The 10647-nt window shown below is 40.2% G+C and overlaps 1 protein-coding gene and 1 non-coding gene across 2 annotated transcripts; one reads left to right on the top strand and one right to left on the bottom strand.

Moving 5' to 3' along the window:
* Positions 1-224: 224 nt before the first annotated feature.
* On the bottom strand, positions 225-295 carry Trnag-gcc (transfer RNA glycine (anticodon GCC)). The gene has a single exon. It is a non-coding gene; the product is annotated as a tRNA-Gly (tRNA).
* Positions 296-2075: 1780 nt separating this feature from the next.
* Positions 2076-10632, top strand: LOC136440063 (NAD-dependent protein deacetylase sirtuin-7-like). The gene is made up of 10 exons (XM_066435841.1): positions 2076-2221; positions 2468-2605; positions 2760-2864; positions 3400-3470; positions 3919-3991; positions 4623-4721; positions 6192-6428; positions 6868-6988; positions 7519-7585; positions 8044-10632. The coding sequence occupies exons 1-10, from the start codon at positions 2114-2116 to the stop codon at positions 8324-8326; spliced, it is 1302 nt and encodes a 433-aa protein (XP_066291938.1). The 5' UTR covers positions 2076-2113; the 3' UTR covers positions 8327-10632.
* Positions 10633-10647: the final 15 nt, after the last annotated feature.

Below are 10647 nucleotides of genomic sequence, written 5' to 3'. Positions count from 1 at the left end.
ATCTTCTGGCGATCAACAAGTACGGCTGGAGGTCGTGGACTGTGTAACAGGCTTGACAGTGGACCCGGTACCCTACGGATTCTTCAACACCATTTTCCCAATGGACGTAACATGATGCGGGAATTCAGCTGGCGTACAAATTGATCGATCTGTTGTTGCCAAAAAAATATTGTTGATGTCTTAGTATGACAGTAAGTTTAATGCCAAGCTCAACTAAAATATTTTGCATCGGCCGGGAATCGAACCCGGGCCTCCCGCGTGGCAGGCGAGAATTCTACCACTGAACCACCGATGCTGAGATAACTCACGTTGGCAAACTTGGAAAATTGAATAGATACAGATGTTATACTTCACAGAGCGCTGAGCTCTGCAGGTTGGTATTCAATCGCTTGGAGGCGCTCTTAGACAAGTGAGTAAAAGCAAGGCTCATACACAAAAGAAACATACGGTGAAGTTGATGGGAAAGACTCCCACTCATATGAAGGAATCTTAAAGATTAAGCCATGAACAACACAACACAACACAACACACACAACACAACATGGCATTTAGTAATGTCTATATGTAATGACCTGGAAAGAATTCGGTGTCTCCTCAAGCAAAACAACTCCACTTGAACAGAGTTCTGGATAATGTTTCACGAAATTAACAAAAAACGGTTTTGATCAAATTTCCGTAGCTCTACCCCCTCCACCAAACAGACAAGAAGAATGTATAAGGTTATACCACACTCATTGTCTCTAAAAATGGAGATATATGTTTGTTTGTTTTATTAAGATCTCCATTAGTGTACAACAATTTATACACTAATCTTCCTGGAGTCCGCCTAATTAAATACAATTTTATCAATACAATAACAATAACAATACAATTAAATCAAATACAGGAAGAACGAAAACAATTGTTAGATAGAAAATCATACAAAATCAAATATGATGAACTTAAAAATGAGCGGAGTGGTCAGAGGTCAACATAAAAAACGGAATCATTGTATAGATAATAGTATATAAGGAAACCCAGAACTAATACCAAAAATTGTTCAACATAATTGAGTGAACTGTACATAAATATAAACAAAGGTAATCATAATGATAACATAATATAATAACTTCAATATACTAATCATATACAAAAATTACCACCATGTGTCAAGACGCATGTGCTTGTTCTTTCCATTACTCAATTGCTTGATGTGTACTTTGAATGTGCGAGCGTTTCCAGCTGTGATGTGAGAAGGTAGGGTGTTGTATGTTTTTATGCTCCTGTATACAAATGTCCTGGTTTTAGCTTTAGTCCTTGGTTTGGCTAGTGTGAACGCCCCTCTTTGTGACAGTCTCGTGTTGTGTGTGTGCGTCGATTCTATTCTTTGCAATTCTTTGAAAATACATTTCGGTTGATTCTCATTTACAATTTTATGGAATGAACAGATGGTGCTGGTGAAAAGTCTTTCTTTGACTGTTTGCCAGTTTAACTGGGTGTGAAGGTTGTCTAGTCTGGCATCAAAAGTAGTGTTTGTGGCTAAGCGAGCTGCACGGTTTTGTATTATCTGTAGGATTGAACACACTGACATGATACTATTAGTAATGTTATTACACTGAAAGGATTTTTTTGTTGGTTTAAGATATATTAGCAGTGCGAGTGGCAAGTTAAAGATAGTAGGAAACTAACCTACTCTACAACTTCAGACTAAATATGTATGCAGTCTTTGGTGGAATTCTCAATGTCTAAACACTCTTTATGGTGGCACAGCTTCTACTGTCTATGGATCATTACCATCAGTCAACGTACTCTCCAAGCAGAGGAATGGTTCCGGCTGGTTTTTGACGTGTTTTTATGCGTTTTCAGTCGGGCTTTCTACTTTGTCATGGTTTTTCTCTATAAAGGTTTAACTATAGAGACACAAAAAACATCACAAAGTAGAAAGGCCGACAATTTAAAAACGCCTAAAAACACGTCAAAAACTAGCCGCAACCACTCTTCTGCTTGGACAGTACAGTCGTGCTCACGCACCGTCGGAGTTACTAGTACACCTTTCAGAGAGCCGCGTACATTTTGCATAGCGACCGCTAGTCGGCGCTTCTACTCCACGGCTTTGGGAAGGTGGAGCAACAACATGGCGGAACCCCAGGGTTCGGAAGAGACAAGCTCCAGGGAAGCTCGGAAGATTGCCCAGAAATGCCAGCTTCTCGTGAAGGCGGAGACTCGTGCACGGGTGAAAAAGGTTCGAGGATACTTCTGAAATTGTTGAAATGTTTTTATTGTCGGTTGATTCGTAAGATTTGTCGAAAAACGAGTGCAGTTTCGAGTATGACATGTTGCACCCCCTGGAAACAACCCACGTTCTGCTGCTGAATTTTACGTTGTGTAAGCGCAGACGCTGCTTATTAACCTCCCAACCAGCCTCATGTACAAATTTACCGATAAAGTCAAGCAATAAAGACTAATTTCTGTTGTTATTCTGCTCCAGATCTCTGAAATTCTGAAGAAACCAGCGGAAGTCAGAACCGAGGAAGAGGTGCAGATTTTACAACAGTCGCCAGACGTCGTTGCTGACATGCAGAAGAGAGCTCGCCGGAGAGAGAAACTGAAAGAGCAACTAAAGGAGGTCCATATCCATTCAGTAGTGCACTCATCGATCTCCAAAAACTTGTATTTTCAACATCAGTCAACACAGGGCATAATTTTAAGTCAATAATACTAGAATGTATTCATATTTTGTGATGCATCTTTTTTTTTTTTAATTATCATTATTATGGCAGGTGGAAGACCCACCCGAAGTTCTGTATAGGAAGTCCTGTGAGCTGGCCACAGCTATACTACAGGCCAGGCACCTGGTAGTGTACACTGGAGCAGGCATCAGCACGGTTAGTTATCACTTAACTAGTTAGTTAACCTGTACAGTAAGATGTTAGCCGTGGCGACTAACGAAGGGAGTTTTTGCTTGGTAGTATATGTAACGTTAATATCAAGCAAAAACTCCCTTCGTTAGTCGCCACGGCTAAGTAAGATGTGTAAGCTGGCCACCGCTACATGCAGATAAGGCAACAGGTAGCCTTCACTGGAGCAATGTTTTGATATCTTTAGTTAGTTAATTATCTAGTTGACTGGTAAGTTAACCTGTAAAGTAAGGCTGATCATATCTATTCACCAGTCAAGACATTTTGGAATATACATTTGTACACTGGCAGAGTTAACTAGTTAGTTAAGTAGCAAGCTAGTTAGGGACTGTACGATATTTACCGGTCCGGTCGTCTGGGGGGGAGGGCCTAGGAGAAAAATTTTGACCCAGTAAATATCGTACAGTCCCTTAGTTAGTCATCCTATGCAGTAAGTTAGTTAACGATTAATATGTCATAGAGTACTGCTCTCTGATGGGTAAACCTTACTTCCTCTTTCCAGGCTGCCTCTATCCCTGACTACAGGGGACCCAACGGTGTGTGGACACTGTTACAGCAGGGGAGACCAGTAGAGTATGTGCTCATCCTATTCAATATTGCATGTTCTGTTATTATAACATATTACCAGAATGTCTATGCAGTTGTCCTAACGTTATGAAATGACAAAAATGTTGCCATACAAATCTGGAATTCCATTTGGCCAAGACAGCAGAAAATTTTAGAAAGGTGATATTTTGCTATTATTTCGTCAGTTACTAAGGATAGGACTGGAGAACCTGAGGTTTTATACCAAAACTCTGAATAGATATGTTAATGAGGTTAAGACAATTTAGCATGTCTTTACGAAGTTTTCAAAAGAAGATTAATTCAAGACAAGGTTGTATGCTAATACAAGATAATTAGCTACTGTTGTTTCAGTACAGTAACTAAATGTTGTTCGTTCATCAACGTATACTACAACATGTTTCTACAATGTACATGTCATATGTTCCTGAGTTAGGTCTACATTTCTTTGTTTTAGAACCAGGAGTCTAACTGATGCTCAGCCTACTGTAACTCACATGGCGCTGGCCAGGCTACACCAGGAAGGTTATGTGAGTAGACTTTTCTATTTCCTCACTCAGCTCAGGTAAGAATGAGTGTCTAGCATCAGTTAGGGACGTCCTTTCGGATGGGACGTAAGGCTGGAGGTCCCGTGTTTGAGGAGAGTCACACCTCGAGCATGATAAAGAACCCACCACACTTATCAAAAAGAACTGGGGTCCATCACGGTTTGAGTGGTTCAACCCTTACAGTCAGGTTCCAGGTTGACATCTTGAAAAAGATGATTGTCTCCTAGCCTCCAGGCAGGCCCAATGGAAATTGCAAAGACTGTATCCAACTGGAAGAAGGAGCTTGTATAGCAATCCAAGGTTGCAAAACATACTTCTTCTGCCAGTTTGATACGGTCTTCGCAACCTATAGATCTGCTTGGAATATACTTCTTCTGCTAGTTTGATATGGTCTTCGCAACCTATTGATCTGCTTGGAGATTAATTGTCTCCTGTTATGTCAATCCTTCCACAATTGTGGTAAATCTCGATAAATAAATAAATGTTGACATTCTTTTAAATTTCAATGCAGGCTTTAAACAGTTTTCAAGTTGTCCATTCAGTCCATTGTAAGATTGTGTTTGTGACTGTGATATTGAAATATTTGTCTTACGGCTGTTTCTTGCCATGGCAGGTGAAACATGTGGTGTCCCAGAACTGCGATGGTCTGCACCTGCGGAGTGGCTTACCCAGGGAGGCTCTGTCTGAGGTTCACGGGAACATGTACATTGAGGTAAGAGTAGATACAAACACAAAACTAGGGGGCAAAACCTACACCACTTCTTTATTACATCACAAGCTATCTGCCACCAAAAAATTAAGACCATAGCACGTCCAGGTAAAAAGATACAAAAACTGAAGTTCTGCTGCAGTACCAAGGTCACATACCAGGGGTCCCAAAATCGACCTCAATGTTCAGCTTGACAACACCCACCCACATACCAAATATCCTCATAATCCATCAAGAGGTTCTTGAGTTATGCTGACTAGAGTAGTCCGGAAACACAAACAGGTAGACAAACAAACAGACAGACAGACACACCCAAAACTATATCTCCATTTTTCATGGAGATAATGATACATGTACTACAGTATTAGTCATCTTTCCTATGTAGTCATCTATCCAATTCTTCTCTCTGTTTACTTAAATTCATCACCAACTGCTGAAGAGAGCAAAAATACAGAAGCGTCCCAAGTTAGGGCACACTCTCAAGCATAGCATGAAATTAAACGTTACATTAACTAAAACGGTTCGCAGCGTTTATAGGTTGGAAAGCAGGCCTTAAAAGTATGAATCAATGCATTTCTTACTGAAATGTATTTGTAACACTCAAGATTAATAAGGTGTCCAAATTCCATTCATGAAGACCTGCCATATTCTGGCAGCTAGTTATGGAGTGCCATGCCATGAGTTAGAGTGCTTGAAAAAAAAACTGACTCAAGTTAGGGCTCCCCCAATATATAAAGAAAACTTGACAGATATTTGCAATCCCTAGTTCTTTGTTTTTGTGGTTCATCTTTGACCTAGCCCCAAGCAGATCTACTGGAGGTAAGACGGTATCAAAAGGGCCAGCCGGTATTCAATAACCATCAGTGGCCCTCTGATTGGCCCTTCGAACTGATGTTAGATACTGGCATGGCTGAAAAGCGTATGAATTGGTGCACGTGTGTTTTTGGTGAAAATTGCGTTTCGGTCCGAGCCGTACTTCCGGATATCCATCCGCGTTGATAGTGAGGTGTCGCCAGACCCGAGATTGACCTTTGTTGCGTTCTGTGGGTGATGTTGACATGCCTCGCGCCGTGGATGATTAAAGAAATTTAAATACTAGAATTTTCTTTGTAATTAGCTCAATTATACAGTAGGTTTTCCTCTTTCTGACAACATCAGTCGTTACTGCTACAAATTTTTTTCTACGAGTTTTATCCTACGCGAAAATGCCAAATTTTGCGCATCATTTTTGACGTGAAAGTTATGATTTTTCTTGTAATTTACCAAAATTAGAGAGGTTAAACAAACAAAACTCAGTTGGTCTTGTAGTGGAAGCGATAGGCTTTCACCCATACACAGTTGATTTACTTCGAAATAATTCCCTGGAAGAGACAATACCTAGACTTAAGGGTACGCAGCCTCCAATTGAAACCCCAAATAAACTGGGTTGTGCTCCCTTTACATGTAACAAAGCAATTCCATCTCCCTCTGCAGGTATGTGCGGAGTGTGAACCTGAGGTGGAGTACCACAGGCTGTTTGACGTGACGGAGCGTACGTCGTTACACAGACACGTGACCGACCGTAACTGTCACTCCTGCGGCGAGCCACTCAGGGACAGTATCGTGCACTTCGGTGAGCGGAGCTGTCTGGAGCGTCCGCACAACTGGGAGGACGCCATGGAAAACGCCAAAAAAGCAGACGCCATTTTGTGCCTTGGGTCCAGTTTGAAGGTATTTGTGATGACAAAGGCCTCTAAGATATTTGCCAGCAAATGCAGGCTATCACCCTCTCCATGTTTTCCAAAACAGTTGTTCTAAGTAAGTTTGAATTAGGAGAGTGTGTACTGTAAACTCACTTACTTTTACAAATTACAGGGACTTAATTTCACAGTAGGAGGGGAATAGAAGATTTTGTAGTGTTTTTAGTCTGCAGTTGAAATGATTCTATAGAACAGTAGTACAGTGATACATTGGAAATGCATATTCACGGTATCCTGAATTAACAGTTAGAGATCACCACAAAAATAAAATCACCGCAGAGATTTCAAGATTTACAGCACATGAGTTGTTCCTGGACATGGACCAGATCTTGAGTAGTCGTAAAAAACTTTTCTCTCTATCATTGTGAACCTTAAGATTTTCATGGATAGGTGTATTTTCTTGTCATCAGGTGCTCAAAAGATACAGCTGTCTGTGGGGTAAGACTAGGGTGTTACACAAGAGGCCCAAACTCTTCATTGTCAACCTACAGTGGACACCTAAGGATGACAACGCCACACTTAAGATTAATGGTAAGTGTTGCATGATTTCTGTGTCTTCCTCCCTTCAAAGACCTTTTCAATATCTTTTAAAAAGGTACCTTTAAACATTGATTGACAAAAAAACTGGACTACAAGGGAATGATGTATTGTTTGCTCTCTCATGTCCCCGTGGCGCAAGCGGTAGCGCAACCCCGCTGCTTCGCCATCTGGATCAAATTCCGTGGATCCTAGGGGCCCGGGTTCAATCCTAAGGGTCGACTCTCGAGCTTGGACATGTTGTAAGGGATTGCATTCGTCATTTTGGATGGTGACGTAAAGCCGGCATCCCCGTGTATGAGGTAGCTTCAAGTGTAAGCCTCAAGCGTCAAACCTCTGCACGTAAAAGAACCCAACACACTTATCGAGAAGAGTAGGGGTGACTCGGTGTGCTTGCCCAAAAACCGCGAGCCGTGGCGAAGCCGCATTGCACTACCAATAGCTACTTGAAAAAGCATTATGCTTCACCTCAATTGAGGATGACTGCTTTACCTTACCTTACTTTGCTCTCTCTCTGTGTCCAGGGAAGTGTGATGAACTGATGGTACTTCTGATGAAGAAACTGGGGCTGGACATCCCTGTGTACAAAAGGTAGGATTGGTATATCTTGAGAAAAGGAAAATAGTTTGAGCTAAAGTAAGGCTTTCACACTCACAGCATTCATGGGGAATGTATGATTGTCATCGAATATTTGCATAAGCCTAAAGGTTTAACAGTCAGACCTGTACAAGTGACCACTTCTATGTAGGGACCACCTGGCCAATGTGACTACTTTGACAATTTTTCCTATTCACACAAAACAAGTCTGTCTATAGTGACCACCTGTCTGCACAGACCATATTTTATTGGTCCCCTGAGTGGTTTTCTTCGGCATCTTTGTTGCTGTATCTCGGCTGGGCTTCTTTGAGAATCTGTCTCTTGTAAGTTGTATATCCATGTTTGACATGTAATTCAGAAACTTTACGATTTCATGAATGTAGACTAAGTAAAGTGCCCAAATGATAAAGACAAGAATTCATTGTTTTTGTTTGTTTCGTCTTTGTTTACAGAGATAACGATCCCATCTTCAAATTGGCGATACCGCTGCTGCCTGACGAACACGATAGCTTCAGTACGTGTCAGCTGACCCTACCGACCGACTCTACCTCACTTACGACACAACAGGACTCCAAGTCACCCACGTGCAATAGCAATGAGAAAGATACAGACCAAAAAGATCATTCCTCCTACAAACCTGGCTGGTTTGGCAAGGGTTGTGCCAAAAGAAGAGGCAGTACAGCAAAGAGGAGGAAATCCAACACCACTTCTACCTCTGTCAAACTTTCTGACTAGACCTCAAACTTTTAAATCTCTTATTACTGATTTAAGAATTATTAGTAAATTTATAGAATTACCACTACACACAGCAACATGGTTGTAGAAAAAAGTTTGTAATACTATGATGAAATTTTATCTGGGGGCTTTCCAAAACCCCAAGAGATGTCTATGGCCCAAAGCTGTTCATTTGCTGCTGAATTTTGGTTTTAGTCCTTTTGCTGTTTCTTTAGAATGAGAAATGATGTGACTGTTTTTAATAGGGAACGTTTTCTTTGCACCCCATTTCAGAAGATCACATTTCACTTTTTTTTAAAGGATTGAATTTAGACAATATTAGGTTGATTTTGTAGAGTGTTGTAGAGTTGAATCTTTAGATTATCAGGGGAGCTGAATGTTTTACTTCTTTGTTTAATCTACTCAAAACAACTTCAAAGATAAACAGACTACATATAGCACATTGAACACATGTTGGAACCGCAGTGCCAAAGAACAGTATAAAACTTAAGTACCCTCCCAACTTCACCACAACATTATTATACCTGTCAGACACAAACAGAAGTAACACATTACAGAACAAGATTTACCTGAAATACACAAAACAGCTCCCTACTAAAGTACTGATCCTGTCCAATATGCAATATTTATTGACAATGCTGAATAGACACTGTAGAAATACAAGTTTGCAGGGAACTGTAGATCTCCACGTTTCAGGGTTGTTGTTCTGGTGGTGTCCTGGTTAAAGCCCCTGTCACACATTGAAGACCTTCCCATGACTTTGCTCCTGACCACTCCCTAACCAACTCTGCTGGGTTGGGAGTAGCCTGGAATTCATCCAATTCTAGCCTGGAATTCATCCTATTCCAGTTCACTCTAATCGGATCTAAGAGGAATGTGAATTTCCTGACTTTGATTTCAAAGTCAAAATTCAGAGTCGGCCGCCGCAGATGACTTTTAAAGACTAGAAGGTAGTCTCGCCAAACAAACTCCCAACCACAGTAGAGGACATTACTCATGACTAACTCCCAACCATGGTCTGAAGTAGGTCGGGAGGCCATAGTTGGCTATGTGTGACAGGAGCTTAACTCAGACCCAAACCGTGTGTTGTCACTTGCTGACTTTAATAACTTACTTCTGTGTTACATGTTGTTTGTAACAATAAGTTTTTGTAAAAAAAAAAAGATTTAAACCATGCAATTGACATGACAATGCCTACAACTTAACATCTCAGGGTTTACAGACTCCAAGTCTCTAAACATCAGTTGACAATTTTAGATGCAATGTGAAATATTGACAATATGGCTTTAAAGTCATAACTCTATGATGAATTGTATACTAATTTTGAAAGCAGCACAAATCTTTTACACTTTCTGTAAGTGACGTTTGAAATGTTGGTTTTCCATAAATCTTCTTGAAATGTGTGGGTGATTTTAATTCTGTCACTCTTAAAGCAAGCCTTCATATTTTCAAAGAATCAAAGTGTTCTGAAACTATTGTTTTTCCTGTCTTTTACAGAAAATGGGTGAATTATGGAATGTGGTGATATTGTTACTCATTGAAGTTACGACGGAATTAGACTTGATCTTACATAAATGTGTTTTTGGAATTTTAGAGTTGACAAGTTTTAGTTTGAAAAACAGATGTATTTTTAACTTTTCCATTCTGGTGAAATAATGTTGCTCCAGGGCAGCTGGTAACAGTTACTGACAGTTTTAACCTTTAGCACACTGAAGTAGCCGTTTGGCACCCAATTCCCTATTGATTACAGAGTTAGGCAGCAGGGAGAAGGTTAATAGTTCACATACCCTGTGAGTATGGATGTTGAATTTCTCACCAAATTTTTTGTTAATTTGAGTCATGCACATTGCACTGTTCTTGTCCACTATGTAGATGTTTTAGAATACCAGTTGGTCACATTGCATGTAAAATTCCTGTTACACACTTTATTCTATGTAACGTTACTTAGTATAATGTAGAACGTTGATCACCGGTAGCCATCAGTTATGATTTGAATTGGTTACCGTTGTATTTTTGCCTAAAAGACATTCTGTGATTTCTGGGCATGCTGCTTTTTTTGTTATTCACTCCTTCATTCAAATCCCCAAGTCACCACCATAATCAATATTGTTATGAAAGAAATTTCTAGAAACACTGGAACATTGTTGTGTGTATGTTGCTATTTATAATATCATTGTTCCTTTTTTTAATGTCATGGCATTATTGTTGATGGAATTTCAATGATTTGAATATGGTGCATATATCTAACATTTCATGTTATCTTGAATGGATATGAAACTCTGGGATTAAAATGGTTTTCTTTTCAACTTCAAGAAAGTCTG

The sequence above is a fragment of the Branchiostoma lanceolatum genome, chromosome 8, assembly GCF_035083965.1.
Source record: "Branchiostoma lanceolatum isolate klBraLanc5 chromosome 8, klBraLanc5.hap2, whole genome shotgun sequence".
Lineage (NCBI taxonomy): Eukaryota > Metazoa > Chordata > Leptocardii > Amphioxiformes > Branchiostomatidae > Branchiostoma > Branchiostoma lanceolatum.
This window is presented reverse-complemented; position numbering and strand designations above follow the sequence as displayed.

What these genes read in the sequence shown, in the direction of transcription:
- LOC136440063 (XM_066435841.1), top strand. Translation starts at nt 2,114, where the DNA reads ATGGCGGAACCCCAGGGTTCGGAAGAGACAAGCTCCAGGGAAGCTCGG. An exon ending in CTCGTGCACGGGTGAAAAAG is followed by an intron (nt 2,222 to 2,467) that starts GTTCGAGGATAC and finishes ATTCTGCTCCAG; the next exon opens with ATCTCTGAAATTCTGAAGAA. An exon ending in GCCTTGGGTCCAGTTTGAAG is followed by an intron (nt 6,429 to 6,867) that starts GTATTTGTGATG and finishes TCTTGTCATCAG; the next exon opens with GTGCTCAAAAGATACAGCTG.